The following is a 26,904-nucleotide window of genomic DNA, read 5'->3' as shown; positions in this document are numbered from 1 at the left end:
TCGTGAGGAAACCTGCATGTGTCTAATTTCAACGAAAATCTGCCACATGTGTATTCCGCCAACCCGCATTGGAGCAGCGTGGTGGAATATGCTCCAAACCTTCTCCTCAAAGGAGAGGAGGCCTTTATCCCAGCAGTGGGACATTTACGGGCTGCTAATGAAAATGATAATGAAAATATCTAGCAAAGGAGCTCCAAATTCATGTGAGCCCAAAGGCTCCGGCATAGCTTGAGATGGTGCTATGGCACCGAAATAGAATGAAGTGGAAGAGGCGATGCCAGGGTGTCGAGGTCACGCATTCACGCACGCTCCGGCCGTGCGCCATCGTCAACAATAAATCAAAACAAGTTCATATACGTTTTTCGTTATCAAATTAATGTAGTCTTATATACAAGAAGTTCTTAAGATTTAATGATAAGTCGAATAATTTTTAACTGTTGTCGTTAAAACACTGTTTAATTACAATATAGTGTTGGTAAATTTATTTTTAATTAGCTCTTATTTCCAAAAATGTACCTTTACATGAAAACGGTTCGAATATTTTTTTGCTAGACTAGTTTCACACCAGGTACTTGAGAAAACCTGAATCTTATTTTAATTTTTAAATCCCTTTTAAGTAAATAAATATTATTAGTGTCATTATTTTGATGTTAATATTAATGTCTCGCTGTAGGGTGATTGTAATCATCTCGTTAAGTAGTTTATAGTAAACTTAAAAAAAAAATACATTAGGAATTTCATTCACTTTTAGCTTACATTGAATTCAGTTTCTTACGTTATTAAACCTAAGAAAAATTAAAAGATATTGGTGATAGCCGATGAATAGGCTTCGGTTTCGGCTTTCGACCATAGTTTGGAAATTATATGTTATATCACAAGTGCCATTATGAGGTCCACTTGATTTGTCAAAATCGTGGCGTTTTACTCGAAAGTTTTACAGAACTATTCGTTTGCGAAGGCACGCACCTCCACATTAAATTATTACTCACATTTAGCCTATATTTGATGACTGAGTGACGCTCGTGCTTACAAGGTGTGCGTAAGACGACTAAGAGTAAAGACTAACGAAGAACAAAATACAAATCAGATTGGATTTGTTAAACTATTTATTTTATTAAAATATCAATAATTTAACATGAAAGGGATTCGTACGTGAAAGACCAATACTTACAAACTTAGTTTAAATGAACCACTATATATGGAAAAATTAAATTTCTATGGTACCAGTACCGTATTTACCATAAAGGCACACTGGGCTCCGAAAAGTACTCTCTTTTAATATTATTATTAAAATTCTTTTTTTTATATTCTCCCTAGCCCCTAGTGCACTTAGACTCCACAATGGGGTAAGACGACCCTGCAGGGTATACACCATGCACAATTTGATTGACTATTTTGTATAGTAGGTACAGTAAATCGCGAAATATGTCATGCTGAATGAATTCTATAATAAAGTTATTGTATAAGATTTACAAAATGATTGTTACCATTAAATAAATATTAGGTCCAATATCTGATTTTAATTATTTCGTTATACAATTGATATCTACTTCATATAAACAAAATGGAATGTTCCTTATATGTATTTGTAAAATGTTATTCAAATTATGTAAAGTAAGTAAAAAATACTACTTGTTAAGTTGTTTAAAATTTTTCTTGTTATGTATAACATTTGTTATTATGAAGTAGTGTTGGTTAAATAATACAAAATTTTTTAATTAGAAAAACTACACATAATATTGTAATCACTTCTGACTACCTTTGATATAGCAGGGTCATCGTTTGGTGCATAAGTTTACAGTTTTTGAATATTGATGTGTAATTTACTTTATTATTGTCCTTGAGTATAGTTTTTTGATGCTATGTTACTAAGCAACATTGATAAATATATGATTTATAATTATGAGAATAATCAAATAACATTTACATTAATAAAGAGTCTTTAAAGTATTTTTTAATTTAGGATTTTATCTTTATACTAATATTTTCTTTTGTACATCTTTTGTGCTCATTCAGATAGGTTACCATAAATCATAACTGTATAAGTATCATTTTTTTATAATTTTTAATAATAGTATATCTGAACTTCTGTAATTAACATGTTGCTGTTCTTCTGGTATTTTTTCAATATAGAAAAATTCAGTAAGCTTCTCATAAAATACATCCCATAGCTTCTTTTGAATATCTGAATCTCTTAATTCCTGAGTTAAATATATAGTTGGTTTCTTTTTTATTGTGTTATTTAGGCATTGTAGGGTTTCTATAAGAGGGTCGATTGCCTGAAAAGTGTTCAAATATAGTGTATCTGTGCTAAATGTGTCAATCATATATGTTAATTCTACAAGCCAATAGCAAATACAAATTAGTAATAGTTAATAAAAATGTTATAATTATAGCATTAATAAAATATATGTAACACTACTTTACAAGCAATTGACTATGTATGTATTGTACAATGTTATTATTACATCTTCATAATAAACACAATCAGCTAAAACAATCATATCAAATTCTTGTTTATGAATTTCAGAATTTTTGTCACCCCACACTAAAGACTCAGCTATTGCATATCCTCCCATACTAACAATTTTCTGTTTATTTTCTGATATATTCAAACGAAGTAAAGGTAGAGCTTCAGGTAAGTCTGTAAGTGTAACTTGAGCCCTAAAAATATAATATTCTGAGACTGAAACATAAACAAATTTCCATTACATAAGAAATTAATAAATATTGCTGACCCTAATGTTGCTGCTGTAAGCCCAACAACTCCCAATCCAGATCCTAATTCTAATACCTTTATACCACTCAAAAAGTCAGCTTTATGTTGACACATTGTTTCAAGGTATTTAGCAAGAACAAGGGAAGCATCCCATACAACACAATTAACATCACCTTCCAACTTTTGAAATATTTTTAGTGTCTTTAAGCATACTTCTATGTCAATTTCTCTTGGAAATAAATCATTTAGTTGGAAACAAGAGGTTCTGTGAGACATTTTATTGTTTTTTTCAATTTTTTGAATATAACGAAATATATTTTATAATACTTTTACAACAAACTAATGAAATGGACAAAATAATGATTTAAAAATATATTTAAGCAAACTAAGATTAATAACTTTGGTGTATTAGTTTAGTCGGTTGTTATTATATAATTATATATTAAAGAAAACGAATGATTCACTTAAAATTATTATAATCTTGATTTGGTTAGTAAAAATTTAAGTAAAAACACTTAAAACTTCTAAAATTATACATTTCATAAAAATGAAAATCTATTTGATCTGAGACATAAATCCATAATCTACGACTCATATGTCAAACAAATATCACAGAGTTCGCAAATCTTGTAAATTGTGATTTGTAATAGACACAAATCTCAGTAAACTTGCAAAAGTTACTGTAACTTATAATAAGCTTGTAATTCCAAGTAATAAATTTAAAAATAATAGGAGAAAGTATGATAATTATTTTATCTTTTCAATATACCTAAATAAATATAAAACCATCAATGAAAGATTCTTATGTGTTGCTGTGCTAACTCTAGCAAAAACGTTTTTCATGATATAGGTGCTCGTAGTGCTTTTTGAAGTCTCAACCACGGGCCATGGCTGAGCTGGCAAGGCAAGGTCCAGTATTTCATATAGTTGGACACTTGGAAGCTTAAGTCACCAGATAATCGTCAGCTTTTGAAATTTTCATTTTTTGGCGTTATCAGGAGATGTAATGGCAGATACACCGACAGGTACAGGTACTCTCAAAATTGTCCTCAAACGCCAACAGCGATGTCAGTATAACAGAAAACTTTCAGGGAGAGTGTCGCGTAGGAATGCTCTGTTCCACAACGGAGTCCTCAAAACTGACCCCTGTGACCACAGCACACGCTCCATGTATAAGACCTATCGTACAAGTAGCCTTCGACGACCACCTACAGACATTTGGATCTTTTACGATAGTAGAAAAGCACCACCGTGATATATAAAAAAAATATTTATATAAAAGTAGCTATAGTGATAATTTTGATTATCAGAAAATGTATAATTAATTAAATGTAATCTCTTCTAATATAATAATAATTCCGACAATTGTATTTTAAATAAAATATTTAAAATACGCATTACTATATAGAAAATATAAACCTCATTAATGTCTATGATAATATAGACGTAAGTTATCAATATCGATTTTTTAGTGGCAAGACTTTAATCATATGACAGTCAGCCATAAGTTTTCGAACAAAATGGGTGTAACAATGGCTCTTTTTTGGATTACCCTTGTAATATCTATTATTGGTAAGTATTTTTAACATCATAATTATTATTATTATTAGGAAATTATTGAAAACGTTTAATCAAACTTTGCTTTTAAAATAGGATCTAATGCTGGAGGCGAATTTAGTGTTCTACATAGTCCGCAATCCTTGAAGTTTACAGGCTCAAGTAAAACCTTCGAAAGCCTACTGAAAGAAGTATTTTCTGCTTCTCTTGGGCTGTCCGTAGAAGAGGTAAAATAAATATATGTAAAATTTGTTAACGAATGGATAAGTTGTTAAATATTTGTTGAAATTATTTTCTATTTAACTTAATTTATATAAAATGATAACTTTATACCTAATTAGAAATTCTTATTTGCTCTCAACAGAATTCCGAATGGAATGGTCTTTCAATTGTTGACCCTTTCAACACACCTGAAGCAGTTGTTGAAGTTTATATAGATGGTGTGTCCTCTTTGGGAGAAAATGTAAGATTCTTTTAAACAAGTTATTCCCTTTGTTCAATTTTCTATTTAATACAATTTACGATAAAAATCTTTTTCTACTCATAGGCTGGCTTGAAAGGTAAAAATTTTCCTCTGATTGTTGATGAATATGAGCCTGACACTTATGATGCTATTGAGCACAGGATTAACCAGAGATTTACAAATGGTGGCAACAAACTTGTTAAAATCAAATTATCTGAGCCAGATGATGTAAGTAAAGCTTTATGTAATAATATAGTTATAATGTAAAAAAATAGTTTAAAAATCTTACAATTAGTATCTCAATATTAAACTGATAATATGTTTTCTATTTATGCATTACAGTTATTATCAGCCTCCAAAATTTTTGGAGAAATTGTGCCTCAGAAGGTCTCAAAACAATCATTGCAGCATTTGAAATATGATAGAAATGAGGAAGATTATCAATTTCTTTATGAACTTGAAGTGCTGAAAGCTTTAACAGCTAAGGTATCTATTAACTAGATTACTAGTTATTTTTTATTTATTTATTAAATACAACAGTTTTCTATTTGTCTAATTTCTATGTGTTTTGCTTCTTAGGTCCACAGATTGAAGTTATAAAGCATGTAACTTTTCCAAAAATATATGAATTTAATAAAAAAAAATATTAATTATGTTGTCAAGATTAAAGCATTAAACATACAACCTTACCAATTTTAAATTATTTTAGTGTATATTGTCATTGTAAAGTTTAGTCTGACATATTAAAATTAATAAATATAACTACATTAAGTATTTACTATTAGAATGACTAATATATTTCAAAAAATGCCACATATTATTCCTTATTTATCTTTAGATCAGGTCTGGAGCAGTTTCAGCAGATAACATTCTTGATTTCTACAACATCAGGTTCCGTTCTTTGCACCCACTTTCTGATTTACATGGCCCTAATTCTCTGCAAACTAAAGAAGCTAAAAAATTATTAGGTGAGTCTTATGACATAAAGATATAATATTTAAATGTGATAAATTCCCCTAAAGTATCCAAATTGTTATTGATACTTTGAATTTTTCTTTTTTTATAATTTGTTCTAAAACCAAATTAGTAAGTTATAATTTATTAGCTGGACTGTATAAGTACATGTCATATATTTACTTTTTTAATGCAATGAAAACTACCTTACGTTAAGGTATAATAGTGTGAATTTTTGTATACACAGGGAATGCATTGCAAGAACTGAGTGATGCATTTGTGAAGGCTTATGAAGGATCAGTTTTGGTAACAGCTGTCACCACTGATGTGGCACACACACGATCTATTAGAGCTGCACCTGAATTCAGATTGGAGATACAGGTAAAAATCTTTAAGAACATTATTAAGAACCTGAGGAAAACAATATTTTTCTTGAAAATAAAATAAAATAAAATAATTTATGTTATAGAATGAGAAGAAAATTCTCAGGAATGACGATAAAACAGTTAGTTAAATAATTTCTTGTTTAATAGCATATTATGGTTGTTGTAAAGTATACTGTAGTTAGGTAAAAGACATTTGTCGAGAAATATTTGAAGTTAAGTTTAAGTGAAAATGTGTATATGTACATAAATAATTAACTCGGTACTTAGCACAATCAAGATCTTTGTAATTACTTTAAAAAATATAGAATAGACACATTGTTAGCATTTATTTAGAGTAATTAGAATAAGAAATATGTTTTTAATATAAAAAATACTAAAACAAATTAAATTTTCAGGATAACTACACAGCAGACTATGCTGCTATTTTTAACATTATGTTGTGGTTCGGAGTGGTATTCACATTTACACTGGTTGCTATTGTCTATGCTATTATGGACATGGACCCTGGCAGAGATTCCATCATTTACCGTATGACAAGCACTAGAATGAAGAAAGATAACTAAATTATAAAACTTTCTTTAGTGAAGCCCTGTGTTTTCTTCACTTTGTAGTACCAATATTAAACATTCGAATATGTAAGGAGTCAAATTATACATATTCCTTGGACCTACACCTATTATTGATTAAACGAGGTAACCTTAGGTGATCTTGTTAACTTATTGTATTAATAAGTATAATATTATAGTGTTATGTGAGTTGTAATTTTATGATCTTGAAATAAAGGTTCGTTAAATAAATGTTTTATTTTATATATTTATATAAAAATATTTCGAAATATTGAACACGAAAGGAAAATGATTGTTAAAACAAAAAATGTAATGTAAGCAAGTATAAACCAGCAGTGGAAAAACACATTCAGAATGCACTTATTTATAGTCCAAGACAGATATTCCAAAAAATAAATATTAAAAAAAGCAAACAATAAAAATATTCGATTTTTTAATTACATAGGTTTATACTTGTAACAATAAGTGTTGAGTTATTTTTCATCTGTGGATAAAGATTAGGTTAACCAGCACAACAATGTTGTATAAACAAAAGTAAAAATCGAATAAAAATTGTATACATCGCATCGCATTCTATTAAGGAAAAATGAGTAATAAAATAAAAAAAATTAATTATATAAATATTTAATTTTACATACAATCTCTAATAAAATAAGAACTCACACTTTTTATTTACTACTATTACTATTTCCTACGCAACGAATTTTCAGCGAGATAATCGTGGACTAATATGAGATAGACTAATAACAGAATTATAAAATTTGCGTTGCTTCATGAGACGTTTGGTACGAATGCGAATGTATATTTTTGTAACAATAGTTAACACAAACCTAAATCAAAACATTCATAGCTAAATTATGCACTTTAACACAATTCTAATTCCACATAAAATTAAATAAGATCTTCATCTTGGTGACTGTGCTAGCCCGTATCGATAAATACTATTTACTCGTAACTTATTATACCGCCATACAGTGATATTTTTTTAGTAATTTAGTATTGTGTTGTGATTTGAAGTTTTGGTGATGTAGTGTAAATACATACACCTTAGTTCCCATAGATAATACATATAGACTGAAACTGTTAGTTCCCAAGAGTTGAAGGCGAAATAAGGGATGGTTTATATTTCTTACAGAGGCTATCTATATAGACCTCTTACTCTCAGATCGACACCTACAATTATTTATACTACGCTAACTCGAATTAGAGTTAATCGTTTTTATGCCAAGTGAAGAAATATAAAAAATTAACGAAATTGCAAATTTTATACAACGCTAACTGAAGGCATTTTTTGAAATCAATCGATTTAAATTACGCTAAGTATTATTAGCTGAGGAGATGGCCATAACTTACACCGCAGGCTGCTTGCTTTCCGGAAGCCCGCCATGAGACCTCGAGGATGAGGTCAACTCGAATGTTTACTGGCAGGTCAAGGAAACAAGATACTTCCTGAACCGAGCAGAGAACTCGTGGCAGCGATTCGTGTTATACTAAAAGAGTGGGTCGAACGACGACACGGACCGAACACATAACACCTTACACAGCTCTTGATCGGGCACGGTTGCTTTGCCAAGTTCCTGTTTGAGGTAGTAGGTAGAGAACACGCGGTAGTTTGCGACCATTGTGGCGGTGGAGCCACAAGTGGAGTGGAGTGGAGTCGATACGGCCGAACACACGCTTCCGTGCTCAGCTTGGGCAGAGCCTCGTGCAGCACTGTCCACGGCTATTAGAGGGAAAATTTCGCTTCCGGTCATATTCAAGAAGTGGCCTGTGCGGCAATAAGTCAATTTAGCGACATCGTCATATCTCAAAAAGAGGATGCAAAGCGGTTGAGAGAAGACGATATAAACTCGCTCCCAATGTACCTGGACGGTGGCGACGTACCTTCGCAGGCCGAAACTGCCGAGTTGATGAGGATTGAAAGTGGTTGGCGGCGGAGCCAGCCTTCTTATCTGCCGTGGGGCGTTGGCCCCTGACGCCCAGCCAGTGGCGGATTTGGGGAAGTCCGTCACGGTACACGGTACGGAGGCAGTGAATAGCGCGCCGTAACATTCCGGCGCGCTATTCACTGCGTCGAGGTGGGTGCGTAACGTCAACTACCACTGGCGGGGTCGCGGGTTTAAGCGATAGCGTTCTATAAAAAAATAAGGACGAACTGATGTTTATTTATTATATAATTTTAGTAACTTTAAAAAACTGTATATAGGACAGACAAAGAGAAAGAGAAAGACAATGATAGGTCGCCTGGAGGGAAAATAACGTTTCGTCATTTAGTTTTCACTACTTACTATAAGCAGAGTAAAACTTGTGTAAAAGAAAGTTATGTGTTAATTAACTGCTGCAAGTTATTTGTACGGTATATTTATATAAGTTGTATGTATCACTCTTGAAATAATTTAATAACGTTTTTCTCTTTATTGGTTAAGTTAAGAATTAAAGTAAAACAATACAGTAATGTAAAATAATGTTATAACAACGTTCCCGCTTCCAGCGTATCCAGAAGAGAGCTTAAATTTCCCGCCAATGTTTTCTTTTTTTTTTTAATGTTGCCCGCTTCAAAAATCGTAGCGACAACATCCGGCCCTCCTGCAGACGCATTCGCCCTCGAATGACGTTTTAGTCTGGTGTATACAGCTGTAAACGAAAGTTAAATAATATTTAAAATTAAAATTATATATATATATATATATATATATATATATAAATATAGTATTCATATAAGGATGTACACGTGATATCCCATAATGAATACTACTCGATCAAGCTTCAACCAGATATCTCATCACGGTAATTGTGATATTAACGTAGGTATTATTCAAGTTATCCCATCAGCGGCTAACTTATTCAAACCTCATGGCTTAACCAGCAGCACCTTAGGTCACTGAGGTTGCATATCACCATGTTATCTTTCGCAAGAGACAGCGTTCACATAGATGCCTGTCAGATGCTTTTAACGTACACCATGATTCAATACTCTGTTGACAGCTTTGTACACCAGACATTAGACAATTGCTATATTTTTAAACATTGATATTCTTCGAAGGCATTAAATTTAAGTAACTTACAGTCTTTTTTTTCTTTATATGCATTTTGACAACATCCGCATCTACTCATCATTGGATATGTTTATCCACGCCTTCATGTTCTCGACACAAGCGACGCCGTTGTATCGCTTCGAAGACCTCTCAGCTCCTCTCATATCTTCCACGCGATATCTATCCTTTCCTAGGCATTGCTTTATTTGAAAAGGCCCTTTGAACTGAGGCAGTAACTTTTTACTCTGGCCCTCATTGTTATAACTAGGAATCTTGATTACCACCAAATCGCCTACGTTATAAATAGGGGCTTCTTTCCTCTTTGCGTCAAAAGCTTGTTTTTGTTTACAAGCATTTTCTTTAATTTTAGCATCGACCTTTGCTCTTAATTTAGTCACGTCCACAATAGGTACTTCTTCGTCCATCATGTTTTCATGACTCATCTTTAAGCGATAGCCAAAGAATACTTCACTGGGAACCGCCGATGTGGTTTTGTTAATAGTGCTATTTATGCCTTGTTGAATTGTAGGAATATGTTGGTCCCACTTATTGTTTTCGCTATTGGCCCCCATTGTGCGTAACGACTCTAATATAGTTTGGTTGTATCGTTCAACTTGCCCATTGGAACGAGGAACGGCCGTGGCTATAATGTGATGTCGTATCCCTCTATCTTTACAGAATGAACTAAATAAATTAGACGTGAACGCAGTACCTGCATCACATATGAGTCTTTTTGGATTGCCAAATACTTTAAATATCTTGTTAAGCTCATTGATGACACATTTACTTTTTGTACTCTTTACAGGTGAAATAAAAACAAATTTAGTAAAAGAGTCTACTATTACCAATAGGTAAGTATTCAGTTGAGTGGTTTTTACGAATGGGCCTATGTGATCTAAGTGAAGTGTATGAAACGGTCTCGCATATTTAGGAATGGGAAATAGCTTGCCAGGCTTTTTCCCGTGCAAGTTTTTAAAATAAATACACTGAAGACAATTTTTGATATATTTAGTAACAGTTTTCTTTAAGCGAGGGAACCAATACATTGAACTAATTCTTTCTACAGTTTTATCAACCGCGAAATGACCAACTTCATCGTGGTTTGCTCTGATTACCTGCCAGATACATTGTTTTGGAACTAGCCAGCGTCTACCGAATTCCGTGCGCCTATACACTTTATTGCCCAGTAATTCGTAATTATTAAATATTTGCATATTAGACTCGGCCTGTCCTGATTGTAAAATATCTCTAATGCTGCAAATTTTTGGATTTTGTAGCTGTACCGACAGCAACCAATCGCCTTCTGAAATGAACAAAACACTACTCTCTGCACAAGTATTGTGGTTAGCAATGACGACAGGATTCCTGCTTAAGGCATCCACGTGCTGCATTTGAATTCCTGGTCGGTGGATAGTCTCAAACGTAAATTCTTGGGTTTGCAGTACCCACCTGCTAATACGTGGAATAATATCCTGTTTATTTAAAGCATGACGAACCGCGTTACAGTCTGTTATGATTTTGAAGTTTGATCCTAATAAATAGTGTCTAAATTTATTTAATCCTACCACTATCGCTAACAACTCGAGTTCAAACGAGTGGTATTTTTTTTCTTCACTACTTGTTTGTCGACTATAAAAGTAAACTGGCCTCTCCCCTGATTCGGTCATTTGCATAAGAATACACCCTAAGCCCTCACGACTGGCATCGGTATAAAGAAAAATTGGTAACTTAGGATCAAATATTAACAGTATAGTATCACTTGTTAAAATGGATTTTAATTTATCAAAGGCAATTTCTTGTTCTTTTTCCCATTTCCATGTAATGTCTTTCTTTAAAAGGTTACTAAGTGGACGGCATGTCAAAGCACAATCTTTAATGAACTTTCTGAAATAATTTATTAATCCAAGGAATTGCCTTACTTCATGAACTGTTGTCGGTTTAGGGTAGTTATTAATAGCTTTAATTTTTTTTTGACACGGACTTACTCCATTTTTTGAAATATCGTAACCTAAAAATTTTATAACATCCTTAAAAAAAAAACATTTATCATAATTAACGGTTAAGCCGTTTGCAAGTAAGAGTTCTAAGATATTTCTTAAGCAGGTGACATTTTCCTCTAATGTCTCTGTTGCTATTAAAATATCGTCCATATAATTTATGACCCTATTAAATCTTAAATTGCCTAATACAGAATTCATCAATCTTTGAAAAACGGCCGGAGCATTGCACAGGCCAAACGGCATTCTCAAAAATTCATAATGCCCGTCCAGAGTGATAAATGCTGTCTTATACACGTCACTTTCTTTAACCATAACATGATGGTAGCCGCACTTTAAATCAAGTACCGTAAAATACTCGCATCCGCGTAACCTATCAATTAAATCTTCAATAAGTGGCATAGGGTACTTGTCTTTTATTGTGATTTTATTTAATTTTCGGTAATCTATACAAAGTCTTTTTTCTCCGGAAGCTTTATCAACCAATAATGCGGGACTAGCATATGGCGAGTTACTGCAACGTATGATGCGATTTTTTAGCAAATCTTCGATAATTTCTCGCGTAATTATACGCTCGCGATCTGACATACGATAAGGGCGCTGTACAACCGCTTTATTGGTCGCTAGTTCAATTTCGAGTTCGATACCAGGTACTTTGCCCAGGCTACTCAAATCATTCGTAAAACATTTAGGATAGTCTGACAAAATATTTTTAATAAGGCATTCTTTAGATGTTTTGTTATCTATGGTACATATTTTTAATTCGCTTTCATTACTAAATTCACTAATAGTTCTAAATTTCAACGAATTACCGATACGGCTATACATTATGCTTTTATTTTCAGTAAAATTTCTACCTATGAGTACCCCGCAACCAGATAACTTTTTAACAATATACATTTTAACGGGAAGTTCTACATCGTCCATTCGTACTGTACAAGATACCCCATAATCTACAATCATCTTATGATCATTTGTAAACCCGAATAAAGAAACTGGGGTTTGTAACTTATACGGTTGTAATGAATATTCTTCAGCAAATTCAGAAACAATTAAGGAACAATCGCTACCCATATCAATAAATGCACGACATTCAAAAGTACTATTAATTAAAATGTTTTTAAAAAATTTTTGTTTCGATTCGGACTCGCTAATAAATTTAACTTCGGCATCTTTTTCCGGTTTCATTTTTAACCTACTCATGCAAGCCAATTCTAAATGGCCTGTTTTTTTACAAAACGCACAATTTATATTACCCTTTACGTCACAATCACTTCTTTTATGTCCGGATTCTCCACAACGAAAGCAACGGATATTGCTACTTCTAGTTCCTGAATCGGCATAATTCATACTCAAACTATTACTTGTATTATTATTTATAGGTACATTTCGAGATTGAAAAACCTGTTTTGATATATAATTGTTTTTTAATTGGTTACTTTTCTTTTCTTTTTCGCATTCATACACTTTGGCATGTAAGAAGGACGCTAATTCGTCACAATATCTAAAACTACCTGATTCCGATGCAATCGATATACTTTTATCACCTATTGTCCCTACAATAATCGAAATGATGTCTTGTTCCGAAAAAGATAATGATAATTTATCGATTCGACATTTTTGTTGAAAAAAAAATTCATATAGTGATTGCCCTTCGAAAGGCCTCGTGTCAATTAATTCTTTTAACAAAATGTAGGTATTTCTTTTTACCTGAAAAGTATCGGATAACCTATCACGCCACTGCCGCCATTTCCACGTAGTCCAACGTGTTTCAGTCTTTTGTAACGAATCGTACCAAACTTGGGCAGTTTTTCTTAATTTTTGTAATGCTTGAAATTTAGTCATGGCATCTGACCAACCGAACGCACGGGCATTAGCTTCTACCACATTAATCCACATATCGATATTATCACTCAAAGGATCAAATTCTGGTATCACAGTCGACAAGATGGTACTTTGACTCACGGTTAACTTCTTTACATGGCGGCGACGCCGGCAGCGATCCCTCTCACTAGACGATGATGATGAACTTGATGAGGTGGAACTCGACGATGATGGTTTCCTCCTTACTTTGCTACGTGTTCGCTTTCGGTTTCGCGGCATCCTGTCGGTCGTATTATTCGTTATCCCACTTCTGATGTAAAAGAAAGTTATGTGTTAATTAACTGCTGCAAGTTATTTGTACGGTATATTTATATAAGTTGTATGTATCACTCTTGAAATAATTTAATAACGTTTTTCTCTTTATTGGTTAAGTTAAGAATTAAAGTAAAACAATACAGTAATGTAAAATAATGTTATAACAACGTTCCCGCTTCCAGCGTATCCAGAAGAGAGCTTAAATTTCCCGCCAATGTTTTCTTTTTTTTTTTAATGTTGCCCGCTTCAAAAATCGTAGCGACAACACTTGTCTTCTCTTTAGATTTTTCTAATAAATAAATAACAATTTTTAATTTAAATCAATTTAATTTTTCGTTGTTCGGCTTTTAGTTGTTTATAAAATAAAATAATTTTATTAATTTATTGATAATTTGATAGTTGACACTTACACTTCACAGTTGACATTGACAATTCTAAGTATTAATAAATTGTTATAGTACCATTATTTTCACAGTCGTTAATTATCCCAATATTATGAATACAATCGTCGATAAGATAAAGAAATAAACGAAATTTTTGTACTTTACAATATTTTTATTTATTTAAATCAATGAAAAGGACTCGAAACGATGCAGTTAAAGCTGCTGTTACTTCCTACTTAGAACGACGGAATTACCCTGTAAATAAAACATTAATAACATACATCTATTCAATATAGTAATTGTGATTTTGACCCCCTAAATTTGTATTTCTTTTAGGAAATTGATTTTTTTAATAACACCAATTCTTCAAGTCGTAGTGCCGAGGAAATGGCTGTGGCGACTATTGTACAAAGTGAAGCAAGCCGGGCAAACTCTATTTTGTTTTCATGTATAAACAACGACCCTGGACATTACGATGTTCAATACACAAGGTAATATAATTCTCGATACTCATTATGATTATGATATAATTTAAAATTTTAATAGAATTTTATCTAACATCTTGCCTATTATTGTTAATTATAATTCTTTCCTTTACAGGCTTGTTCATTTCATCAAGGGTATTAAAACAGAAAATGTGAAAAATGAACTGCTTGGTCTGCTGACCCCTTTATTATGCCATTTATATCTAGAAATGTTGCGAGGTGGACATGGAGGAGCTGCACAAATGTTTCTTAAAAGGCATTCTGCTTCATTACCACAAAAAGATTTATCTTATCATCAGCCTATTGATGGAAATCTGCCCTCAGCACTTTATCGTCCTAATAGCCTAGAGCAATTATTTAATTCATTACAAAATGGTACTATAGACAATGAAACTCCAGAAAAAGATTATATGAACCAACTACTGGATGATATAGGTACTGTGTATACTCTACAGGAAGTGGAATCTCGTCCATCCATTGCAGCTTTTAGGTATTTTAATTATTTATATTGAGGAGAAAACTGAAAATATTCTTTGTAATCTAAATAAAAATACTTTCATTTTAATTTTTTTATAACAGGTCCTGTAAATACGACATTTACTTATCACAGGATGCCTTGAACATGTTGAAAGCATATTTGGCCAAGCATGGGCATGTTTTATTGATACAAGTTCTGCAGACTTGGTTTCATATAGACATAAATAATGACAATAGAAAAAATGCTGTAAGTTATTAATGCTTACTTGACAATAATAAAATGTTGTCACTAACTTTTATTTTGTAACAGGGTAATTTATTTTGCAGGATGACGATGAAGATCAAACTGATGATGAGAGAAATACAATTTCTGTAAATTGTGATAAAGGCAATGATAGTAATGGTAACCTCATTTATCTTTTAAATATATCATTATACATTTATTATTAACATAAGAGACATTATTAAAATCACTTCAATTTGTTCAATTTCTCCAGATATATTTTCAAAGTGTAATGGCCATGCAGAATATCAATCTGTGGATAAGGAACTAAGAGAACTACAGGATGCAATCAAAGGTGTTAGAGAAACTATGGCACCGCTCAAGTTGTATAAAATAGCTGCTCCAGATACACAGTAAGGAATATTATATAAATAGTAATTATTATTTACTTAGTCATATCAAAAAACATTGTCTCTCAATTTTTCAATTATGTACTGGTGGATCTGTAAACAGTTTAATAACATAAGGTGAACAACGTAATAAAGTGAAAATTATAATGGAGAATGACCTATTGTGCTATATAATTGTAACTTATCTTACTTTCCCTAAATCATTTTTAAATGTGTTTGTTTATTATAATATAAATTTAAAATTCAAATACTTTTCAATTCCTTTTACGAAATTATTATTTAAGAAGAATATCAATGTGTTTATAAATGTTCATTAATCTTCAATGATCACATTAATCTTAAAAAAAAATTGGTAGATAAAATTTCTGTTTTCTGTTTAAATTTTTATATAAGACTGTTTTTCATATAATTAAAAAAAAAGGAAGAGATGCTAAAACCTGTCTATATTATTATGGAGGCACAGTGTATATAGTAATTCTATAAAATTGATTAAATTAACAATTTTTTTTCTTAAATGTTAAAATAGTGAAAAAATTATAAATAATGAAATTAATTAAATTAAGACCAACAAATCTTTGGCCTGTTGTGTATTAATATATATTTTTTGTATTCAGTCTAGTATGTGCAAAAACTGATCAATACTGTAATGTGCTATGTGGAGGATTTGATAATTCAGAATTAAGATTGTGGGATCTTGGTCAAAACAATGTTAAGAGAAAGATCAACAGAAATATATCTGAGATTGAACTGGCTTGCTGCATTCCACCCGAACCAGAAACACCTTTGGACACTACATTGTATGTATTATTATTATATCACTGCTAATTTAAGAAAAAATTAAAATTACATATGTTTAGTTTACAAGTTTTTATATACTATTCTATGTATATTATGTCTAATACTAAAATTCACACTATTTTAAAATAATTTAATTGTAGTTCTAATATAATATTAATTTTATTAATCATGTATTTTTAAGCGATGTTTTCTTTTTTTCTGGTATTGTTTTAATGTAAATTTAATTTCAGTCAAATAGGAACAGGATTACCACTAAGAGGACATTCTGGTCCAGTACAAGCTGTTAGCATACTTTCTAGAGAAGAATTAGTACTTTCAGCCTCCCATGATCATACAATGAGGGCATGGAGATTATCGGATTATTCATGTGCTTCTATATATAGGTAGAATAGTATTTAATTGTTAATTATGCCTTTTATCTGTACTTTGACTGAAGTAATCTATAATATCTTGTAATATTTTAGAGGTCATAATTATCCGATCTGGTGCATGGATGTATCGAAAAATGGATTGTTTATAGTAACCGGATCTCATGACAGAACAGCGAAATTGTGGTCTTTGGATAGGACATTTCCTGTACGAGTATTTGTGGGACACATGTCTGATGTGACGGTAAATTTATAATTATCATATATAAAGTTTAAAGACTTCAACAATGGGAAGTATATTATATCAGCTGTTTAATTGCAATAATTGTAAGGAGCTTTGTTGTGAGATACAATTTCAAATGGCAAATAATTATCCGCTTAATTTTTTTAGAAATATATATTTATAGTAATAAAAATTAGCCTTATCTATTTTGGCTGACACATATAGCATGCTTTCGCGTATGAATTCGAACTTCCGTATGTTTTGCAGTGCGTCAAGTTCCACCCGAACGAGGCATACATGGCGACGGGCGGCGCCGACCGCAGCGTGCGGCTGTGGAGCGTGTGCGACGCCCGTCTTGTGCGCGTGCTATGCGGACATCGAGCTGTCGTTCGCGCTCTCGCTTTCTCGCCCGCCGGCACACATCTCGCCAGTGCCGGTATCGTTTACAATTCGATTTCACGCATTGAATAAATTCTGCCTAAACACTACATATTTCAATTATTATTATAACCTATATTTTATAAAGATTAAAAGTATCCAATTATTTTTCAGGAGATGATAAAAAGATAAAAATATGGGATTTAGCTGCATGTACATGTGTACATGAATACAGGGGGCACCATGGTAAAGTAACTGCACTAGATTGGTCTGCCGTCGGAAAACCTAGCTTATCCAACAGAATTTCTACAGACCCCAATGATTCAAATGCTGATAATTCTATATTATGTTCTGCTGGCATGGATGGAGTAGTAAAAGTTGTGTGGGACACAAACATTAAAAATAAGTAAGCCATGCATATATTTTTTAAATTTTATCAATTGAATTTCCAATATAATTATGTATTATTATTATTACAGACAAGTATCAAGCCAAGATATTTCTACCTCTACATATAATACTAAATGCTCATATTTAGTTGATGTGCAAGTACACCCAGACTGGATGGTAGCAATAGGAACTAAAAGATGATATGCTTAAAAATAAATGATCTTTTATCAAAATTTATTGTTTTTTATTTTATATGTATGAGTATAGACAATATAAGTGTAAACATGATTGAGAATAAGTCAGTATTTGAAAACATGTTATGTTGTCAGAATAAAAAATTACTAATAGTTCGTAAAAACCGTCGGCAAAAGCTGGTTCCACAGAGTGAAACAGAGAGTAACGAGAAAATATAATATATACAACATTTAAGTCTTAGAGAAGAATGTATTATTCTGCCATATCAAACAGTCAGAAGATTTGCATCTTAATAAACTTTGTTTTTTAATTTGGTAAATATATCACTATTTGTTATGATATCATTTTTTTTTAAAGCATTATATATATATAGGTAATTAATAAGATATTTTTATAAGATTATTTTTTTAATATTATTAGGAAGAGAAAATAACAAAATACTCTTAATTTGACATTAGTATATCATAACAAGTTCATGATTAAATATTGGACAAAATATATAACTTCTACTTCTTCTTGAAAAATTGGGCAAGTGTAGCTTGTTTGCCTTTTTGTTGAGGGGATATTTTCTTCTTAGTCATTATTACATCATTTTTCTTATCTTTTGGTGATATTTCTTTCTTCTCTACTTTAATTTCTTTAACAATCTGTTTGACATTTTTATCATCCTCATTTTCAGAATAACTTTCATAAATCTCTTCTTTGACAGTATGTATGTACCCCTCTTCATCCATATATGTCTTATCTACAACTTTTCTTCTTTTCTTAGGATTAACAATGCCTGATGTTATTTTTATACTGTTAGCAGATGGGGTTGGAGGAATCTCATCATCAGATTCACTTTTGATTTCTTCTTTGACTGCAAAGGGGTCAGCCTCCTGATCACTATCACTATCTGAAACATGCAATACTCTTTTTCTTTTCCTACCATTGGCTGTAGGTTTCTTGGTTTGAGTAAGAACTTTATTTTTCTTTTTAGAGATGGATTCCTCTTTATCAGATATTTTAGTCTTGAGTATTTGATTTTCAACATCCATTTCCATTTTTTCATCTTTAAGTTGAATGTTTTCTTTTACTATTGTCTTTAATTTTTGTTCAGGTTCTTTTGTGAGTTTTTTATTAACAGTGTTATTAGATTTACTGAAAAATCCAGCTATTCCTTTTTGAGTTTTGTGGTTATTATTTTGTTTGTTGTTAAGGTCTTTGGTTGGAGAAACCACTTCTGTTTTAATTTTGGATTTCAAATTTTCAGTGGCAATTGCAGCTGTCTTGTTTTCTAATTGATTATTTTTGACCAAACTTTTAGATTCTGTTTTAATTTTCTTTTGAGGAATCGATTCTAACCCACCATTTGATACTGTTTGCCGGCTGTTATCCTTTAAGCCTCCGATTTCATCTATTGACATTTTATTGCACTCGCTGCTCTTAATTAAGCCAGCGCATAGGTTGAAGTCATCAAATTTACTTACTAATAAATAAGCAGCATGATCAGTGCGTGGAGAACCTTTGTTAACGCTGTATACATGTTCATAAAATACAGTCTTCAGTGAAGTCTTTAGGTTTTGTAAATCATCCTCAGTACATACAGTTGTCCGCGCTTTGCCATCGTCTGATAAACCTGATATGATATAATTCACGTTAAGCTTGATATTTGGATATTGTTCAGGAATTTTTCTTACCAAAAGGTTTAACAATTGTTTACTTTTATTTATATGAATACACAGATCTCTACTCAGTGAAATGTATGTGACGATCTTTTCTTCATCTAATATCATATTTTTTACCGTATTTAAATTAGTTTCTAAAGATTCGTCCGAATCCATTATTAAAAAAATGGTACTAGAAACTTCGAACTCCCTTAAATTCTTATTACTTATTTTGACGGCTTTTAATACTTTTGAGTTTTTGCTTTAGGCGCACTTTTTCAAGATGACAACTGACAGATGTCAAAGACAAGACAAGACAGAAATCAAACGAACCACAGATTAAGAAAAGAGAAAATTATTTAAGCGTCCAAATTACTCTAGTACACTCATAGAGTAACTTATAATTGGGAGTACCTTGTCTTTTAGTCTGAGTCCGATTTAGGGTGAGTGGGGATAAGGCGCATATCGCTGACGCTTCATTTATTTATGGACTTCACCGTAGTCTGTACTCTCAACTCTGTAGGATCAAGTCAGTTGGCATACTTAGAGAGAGAGCTGTACCCCATAGACACTTAACTATACAGTACAGTAACTTTGCTATATATACATCTCACATTTTACAGTAATACACATAATGTTTTTCTCATAGCATAAGCATAACACAATAATAATTAATATGATGCTTATTCATGGGAAAATAATATTGTTTCAATCTTAAATAATAAAAGTTACCATATTTTTATACGTATGCCGTAATTTTTTAGGATTAACCGAATTTTTGAACACGCAATACTGTAACACACGCAGTTAATTAAAGCACTGGCAAGTGGCAACATTGCTTGCAATTGTCACGCACACACGAATCCTAAGACATATTTTTTATGTACAACATTAACACCTGACGAATAATATTTATATCTTGTTTAACGAATTGTATATGTATAATTATACAGAATCATATTACTATTTACTTTAAATGTGTAAGATTGATGTTAATATAATCGGCCTGAAGTACTAAACACAACGTTACAAGTGAGTGAAACCTTCACATAAGGCGAGTCTATTTTTGTTGCCATTACATCATTTATACCTATATAAGTGATCTCAGTTGTTTTATTTGCAGTATACCTAGTTTTCAATTGATCTATTTTTTATCGACTGAACAGAAAGAAGCTCTATTAGTATTTTTTCTAATTAGAAGGGAAAAATGCCCGGGTAAGAACTAAGAATTAAAACGGGAGTGGTCCTATTAATTGGACTTTTGCTTCCTACACACGCTTACCTCATTTGGAAAGATAACATTGCCTCATTACTTAAAACTGGTATTAACTATGATTCATTGATGTCAATTGTTATAGCTAAATTATAATATCATAACCCTTCAACCTACTTTCATAATCCTACTTTGAATGTATTATAAACACAACCTAGTAGATGTAAACTATTTCATTTATATAAACAAACAAAACTTCTCAAGGATTTCATTATTAATCTTTTTTTTTTTTTTTGTAAATGACATATAATATACACTGCAAATACTAATCTTTATGAAAATTAATGGCACAATTCTGTCATTCTTCATCACTGTTGTATGTAAATATAAAAATTTCAACAATATAATATTTTGATAAATGTATATCAGTTGCAATTGATAAAGTCTGCTTGTCAACTGTAAAATTTTTTGTAGCTTAGCTTATAAATTAACATACCTGAGCAATCCTTTGAGTTAGATTCAAGTTTCCTGAAAACATTTTTCCTCATTTAATTTAATAATAATCTTTATTCTGTGTCACTGCAATTTATAGTAGTGATTCAATAACATGGTTACCATTTTGTTGTAAGTTATGAATTATTTTTATATTTCAGAATTGCGAATATGTCTTTAGATAATATGTTTTGCACCCGCTGTGGGGATGGTTTTGAACCAAATGAGAAAATTGTCAACTCTAATGGTGAACTTTGGCATACTGGTTGTTTTGTGTAAGTTATTTTATATTGTTATGTAATTAAATATCTTCTGATATGTTATGAGTCATGCACTCATGAAGTAAAATATTAGAGCAACTATTTTTATTATTATAATTTTATTAGTTTTTTAGTTCACAGAATTAGTTTAATTTAAGTGCAAAGAAAATTAAATAGAGATCAATGCTGTCTTTTCAACAAATTATCTAATGTGATGTGGTGTGTAAAAAACATCAGAATAGTACAGAAACTTTTACCAACAATCAAGTGTAAATCAATTGAGTCAATTTAAAAAAAATAAGGTTATTTCAGTGATTATGTTTCCCCATTGCTTATCATATATCTTACTCAGTGTTGTTTATTTATAATAAACAAAAAAAAAAAATATATAATATGTAGACTTGTTTATAGATTTGTGTATATTTATATATGTATTTATAAGTTTTAACTTTGAGATTAGGAAAAAGGTAGAACTATTTTTCGATTTATTGAACATTATGAGTCATGCATTTTTTGTTTTTTGCTTTTGTTATCCTTGCTAAAAAATATCCTAGATCCTGTTTCAAAATTAAATTATAAGTATTGTATCATAATTTTTGTTATAATTTAAAAGTAAAAATTTACAGTTATTGTCTCCTCTTAATAAGACTTGGTTTATTCTGGTAAGCTGTTTCAGTGTAAGTTAGTATCAAGACTAAATTAAGTAAATGTAAACTTTCTTGTTTAACCAAATTTCAAGCTGAGATCTTAAGTTAGGATTTATATTTTCTATCCACTGGACGGATTAGGATTTAATAAAATCATATGCTTATGGAGAGGTTAAAAGAATTATTGGAAATAATATTTCTTTCATTGATAATAATTATCAATTGCAGATGTGCACAATGTTTCCGTGTATTTCCGGAAGGTGTTTTCTACGAATTCGAAGGACGAAAATATTGCGAACGAGATTTTCAAGTCCTATTTGCACCTTGTTGTGGAAAATGCCGTAAGTTTTTACAATCTTTATATGTATATCTATATTATCAACTTAGTTATTGGCTTTCGTAAACTTGTATATCTTTTTGCATTTAGTTTTAAATAATTAATTTAAATTTTTTCAAAAAGTCTAATTAGACATTTTTCTTAAAGGTGAATTTGTGATTGGTCGTGTTATCAAGGCAATGAACTCAAACTGGCACCCTGCTTGTTTTCGATGTGAGGAATGCAATATTGAACTGGCAGATGCTGGATTCATAAAGCATGCCGGCCGCGCTCTCTGCCATGCTTGTAATGCTCGTATCAAGGCAGATGGCCTGCAAAATTATATATGCCATAAGTGCCAGTAAGTTAAACTTTTTTTTAATTTATATTATTTATTAAAATTATTATACTCTAAGTTTGCCATACGGAAGTTCAGAACTCACTAATGGTGAATTAAATCAATTATCAATTATTGGTGTTATCAACAATTTGTTAATGTTTTAACTTCTTATATATTTTATTAATGTAATTGTGTTTGTGTGCATTAAAGAGGTTATTTAATTATTTATATTGCTTAATTGAAACATAATTTTCTGGCTGAGCAATGATTTCAGATAAACTGTTAAATGAAAAACATTTCAAAAACTATATATACTTAAAATGTTTATAAAATATTTATAAATGTTGTAGGCGTCTTATATCCGATTGCTTGTTGCAATTATGAAGTGGTGTCTTTTGACTACCTTGACTTTACATTAGCTTAATTTTTGGAGAACTAACTTCAGTTTGGCCAACATAGTTTACTTGTACTATATTTTACTTTATATTGATAGATATTGAAATATAATTCTTAAATTATTATTAATATCGTTTACAAACTCTGTACAAATTGAAATAAATATTATAAAATATTTAAGTGAGCTGTGAGTATATACTTTGATCTGGTATGTAATATTTTTAGCGGTGTAATTGATGGGGAGCCTCTGCGTTACCGTGGTGAGGTGTACCACGGCTATCATTTCTCTTGCGCTACTTGCGGCGTGGAACTCGATCACACCGCCCGTGAAGTCAAGAACAGACCGGGATATGCTGCTAATGATGTCGTGAGTCTTTATATTGATAGATGTAGAAAAAAAAACAATTCAGGCTCAATTTGAATATTTTCTATATACTTGTAGTATATAACTATAACTTCTTCTGAATGACGCACTTATTGATATCATAATATTCATACAATATATTTGGTGTGTGGGAATTATAATACTTATTTCTTTCACAACAGTTTTAGATTGCTATAAGCTAAACCAAATGGCTATTCTTCTTGTGTATTTTTTGGTTTACTGCTATAAAAGATAATCTTAAAATCCCCTATGAGTCGGAGTGCGGTTAATTTTGTAAATTATTATCTTATTTTCAGAATAATCTCTTTTGCCTTCGTTGCCATGATAAAATGGGTATCCCCATTTGTGGAGCTTGTCGTCGTCCTATAGAAGAAAGAATTGTTACTGCTTTGGGCAAACATTGGCATGTTGAGGTAAACATCTTACCAATTCATATATTGATCTTAAAATGTTTTTAATTCTAACGGCTTTACTTAACTTAGATATCATTGTGTTCTGTATAGTTGTATTTATATTAATATTAAATATTTTTAGCATTTCGTGTGCGCTAAATGTGAAAAGCCATTCCATGGTCATCGTCACTATGAGAAGAAAGGTTTGGCATATTGTGAACAACATTATCATCAGCTGTTTGGCAACCTTTGTTACGTCTGCAACCAAGTTATTGCTGGTGATGGTATGTATACACAGTTCGTTTATTATAATAATTATGAGTTTTCTATGTATATATTGGAATTATACATTATTAATCTCTTATATAAAGTACCCAACAATTTTCCAACGTTTTTGGCAGCTGCTCTTATTGTGCTGTTGAACATTTTTGAGATAGTATATAAAAGTAAGTTTTTACGTATTTAATTTATTCTCTAATGTATACATTGGTCTCGCAGTATTCACGGCGTTGAACAAGGCCTGGTGCGTGCACCACTTTGCGTGCGCCGTGTGCGACACTGCGCTGAGCACGCGCAGCAAGTTCTACGAGTACGACGAGCGCCCAGCCTGCCGCCGCTGCTACGAGCGCCTGCCGACCGAGTTGCGCCGCCGTCTGCGCCGCGCGCACCACTACACGCTGCGGCGGTGAGCGTATCTACCGCCGCGTCACCACCAGCGCCACCACCGCCACCACCGCCACGAAACCTTTGTTATATCTAAGTCTAAGTCTGACTAAAGCAAAGCAAATTTGGAACAAATATTGTATTCCAGATACCAAATAATAACAACGCCACTACACTGCCTTTACTTGTAATAATAAATACAACATTACAATATAAATAGTGATCCCATCAACTACACCCAGTAAGTAATTAAGTTATATTTTGTGAAATATTTTCAAAACGTTTATTTTTTATTATCTTGTAACAATGAGTTGACATTATTAAAATTATATAAGAATAATATATCTGATAGAAATGTTATATACTAAATAGTTATTATAAATTTATTTACTTTGATCTAAGCATTATTATAAAATACTTATATAGCATTTAATTTCATCTACTAATAAAAGTATGTATACCTTATTGAATAATACTTTATTTTGGTTTGAATTTAATGGTTAGCTCATGCCCACGACAATTGCAACAGAATCGAAATAGCACAAAGTAAAATAGGTAAATACCTTATTTAATACAAAAATTAAAACCAATTGTAACCACTAATCGTTATCATCTATTCATATATATTATAGTGTATAAAAATATAAGTATACTACATACTTTAATTTAACGTGCCTTATACTAGTGATCTGATTGTTTTTATTAAAATGTATCTTTGCCAACTGTCAAGTGTATTTAAGTGCCTCTTTAGTGTAAAATGATTTTTATTAATAAGAGATAATTTTATAATTATTTTAACAATTTTTATAACACATCAATATAATCAGTGGTGCTTTAATAAATAATTAAAAAAAAACTAACTGGCGCGTTTTTTAATTCCATTGAATTTCCAAATTAACATCTCTGCCATTTCAAAAATGAAAATTAGCTTTGTTAATTATTTCTTTACTCTTACCATAACAAACATTACCACAATTATTTAAAAAAACTTTCAATTGCAAAAGAACAATTTTATGAAATAATGCTGTAGAGAAAAATTAAGAAATTTCGTTGTATAAATCCACTGGCTAATGTCATAAAAAGATGAATATGAAATAGAATTTTAAAGGAAAATAGTGGAAATATTATTTATATTTCAAATACACGAACATAAAATATTTAGTATTTTAATAAGCTAAGTGCGAATTAGAATCGGCTACCGAGGGTTCCGTACATTTTTTTATAGGTATACTATAAAAAAATTTGAAGGTACGTTTGACTATCTGTAACACAAGATCTATTCTATTCCTTTTTTATTTTTGTAGTATATAATTAATGATCTTCTATTTTATGTTAGAGGTATTTGTGATATTCTATTGTTTTCTGATGATGCCTAATTACTTTTGAAAGTAGACAGGAAACAATTATGTAAACAATGCATTATACAAAGTTTGATTACCAAAAACAGTTTAGTTCTAAATGCTGAAAAGACAAATGACTATTTGTTTAACAGACAGTAACATTTCAAGTTAAAATTAAACAAAAGTGATCTATGTGTAGCTGATAATACACATGACTCAATACTACAGTGGGATACCCATTTATCGTACATGTAAGGTAGTGTAACTGATGTTGATACTGCTCGATTAGTATACCTTGATTATTTTTGTGGCAGTACGTCGTTACGCTGTTAGCAACAACAAGCGCACGCCACAATTTATGACGTCATCGTTTGAATAGTTCTGACAATAACTGTTTTATTTGATACAAGAAGCGGTATTGTGTCATTGGAAATATGAATAAGTTCTGAAAATAACTGTTTGTCTACGAAGAAACAGTAGGTATCTTCAATTCTTCAAATTATATCTAAAACTAATAACACCTAGTCTCCGACTTCGCAAAGCTAGTAAATCCTAATAAGTCGTAAATAATATCCTAGTAAATAATAATATTTACCTACCCTCTTACTTTCGGAATAAATAAGTCGCAATCTTCAAACCATTATTATTCATACGCATTAAGCCAAATA

General features: G+C 31.4%; 5 protein-coding genes across 9 annotated transcripts; 3 read left to right on the top strand and 2 right to left on the bottom strand.

Annotated features, from left to right (window-relative positions):
- Positions 1–1,088: 1,088 nt before the first annotated feature.
- On the bottom strand, positions 1,089–3,193 carry LOC125067284 (protein N-lysine methyltransferase METTL21D-like). The gene is made up of 3 exons (XM_047675783.1): positions 2,739–3,193; positions 2,469–2,664; positions 1,089–2,279 (listed from the first exon to the last, which is right to left on the bottom strand). Exons 1-3 carry the CDS (start codon positions 2,993–2,995, stop codon positions 2,049–2,051), a joined length of 684 nt encoding a protein of 227 aa, XP_047531739.1. The 5' UTR covers positions 2,996–3,193; the 3' UTR covers positions 1,089–2,048.
- Positions 3,194–4,167: 974 nt separating this feature from the next.
- Positions 4,168–6,876, top strand: LOC125067196 (ATPase H(+)-transporting accessory protein 2). Its single transcript, XM_047675642.1, has 8 exons — positions 4,168–4,291; positions 4,373–4,503; positions 4,641–4,739; positions 4,824–4,967; positions 5,082–5,225; positions 5,578–5,707; positions 5,941–6,074; positions 6,475–6,876. The coding sequence occupies exons 1-8, from the start codon at positions 4,210–4,212 to the stop codon at positions 6,640–6,642; spliced, it is 1,032 nt and encodes a 343-aa protein (XP_047531598.1). The 5' UTR covers positions 4,168–4,209; the 3' UTR covers positions 6,643–6,876.
- Positions 6,877–14,248: 7,372 nt separating this feature from the next.
- Positions 14,249–18,178, top strand: LOC125067204 (TAF5-like RNA polymerase II p300/CBP-associated factor-associated factor 65 kDa subunit 5L). Its single transcript, XM_047675658.1, has 12 exons — positions 14,249–14,456; positions 14,536–14,690; positions 14,800–15,174; positions 15,264–15,408; positions 15,489–15,564; positions 15,659–15,797; positions 16,409–16,591; positions 16,823–16,975; positions 17,057–17,204; positions 17,451–17,619; positions 17,736–17,967; positions 18,041–18,178. The coding sequence occupies exons 1-12, from the start codon at positions 14,388–14,390 to the stop codon at positions 18,150–18,152; spliced, it is 1,956 nt and encodes a 651-aa protein (XP_047531614.1). The 5' UTR covers positions 14,249–14,387; the 3' UTR covers positions 18,153–18,178.
- A 79-nt stretch (positions 18,179–18,257) lies between these two features.
- Positions 18,258–21,553, bottom strand: LOC125067518 (DNA polymerase delta subunit 3-like). The gene is made up of 2 exons (XM_047676177.1): positions 21,502–21,553; positions 18,258–19,764 (listed from the first exon to the last, which is right to left on the bottom strand). The coding sequence occupies exons 1-2, from the start codon at positions 21,551–21,553 to the stop codon at positions 18,653–18,655; spliced, it is 1,164 nt and encodes a 387-aa protein (XP_047532133.1). The 3' UTR covers positions 18,258–18,652.
- Positions 20,642–25,226, top strand: LOC125067296 (LIM and senescent cell antigen-like-containing domain protein 2). Of its 5 annotated transcripts, none has more exons than XM_047675802.1 (9): positions 20,643–20,824; positions 20,916–21,007; positions 21,659–21,772; positions 22,633–22,745; positions 22,889–23,081; positions 23,682–23,823; positions 24,138–24,254; positions 24,376–24,517; positions 24,732–25,225. In XM_047675802.1, exons 2-9 carry the CDS (start codon positions 21,000–21,002, stop codon positions 24,920–24,922), a joined length of 1,020 nt encoding a protein of 339 aa, XP_047531758.1. In that variant the 5' UTR covers positions 20,643–20,824; positions 20,916–20,999; the 3' UTR covers positions 24,923–25,225. The 5 variants fall into 5 exon arrangements, with proteins under 5 accessions (XP_047531760.1, XP_047531759.1, XP_047531758.1 ...); XM_047675800.1 differs by having other exon boundaries at positions 20,901–21,007; XM_047675804.1 differs by lacking the exon at positions 20,916–21,007 and having other exon boundaries at positions 20,642–20,824; positions 24,732–25,226.
- The last annotated feature ends 1,678 nt before the right edge of the window (positions 25,227–26,904 follow it).

Source organism: Vanessa atalanta, chromosome 11, assembly GCF_905147765.1.
Source record: "Vanessa atalanta chromosome 11, ilVanAtal1.2, whole genome shotgun sequence".
NCBI lineage: Eukaryota > Metazoa > Arthropoda > Insecta > Lepidoptera > Nymphalidae > Vanessa > Vanessa atalanta.
Note: the sequence above shows the minus strand (reverse complement) of the source record. Positions and strands in the feature narration are given on the sequence as shown.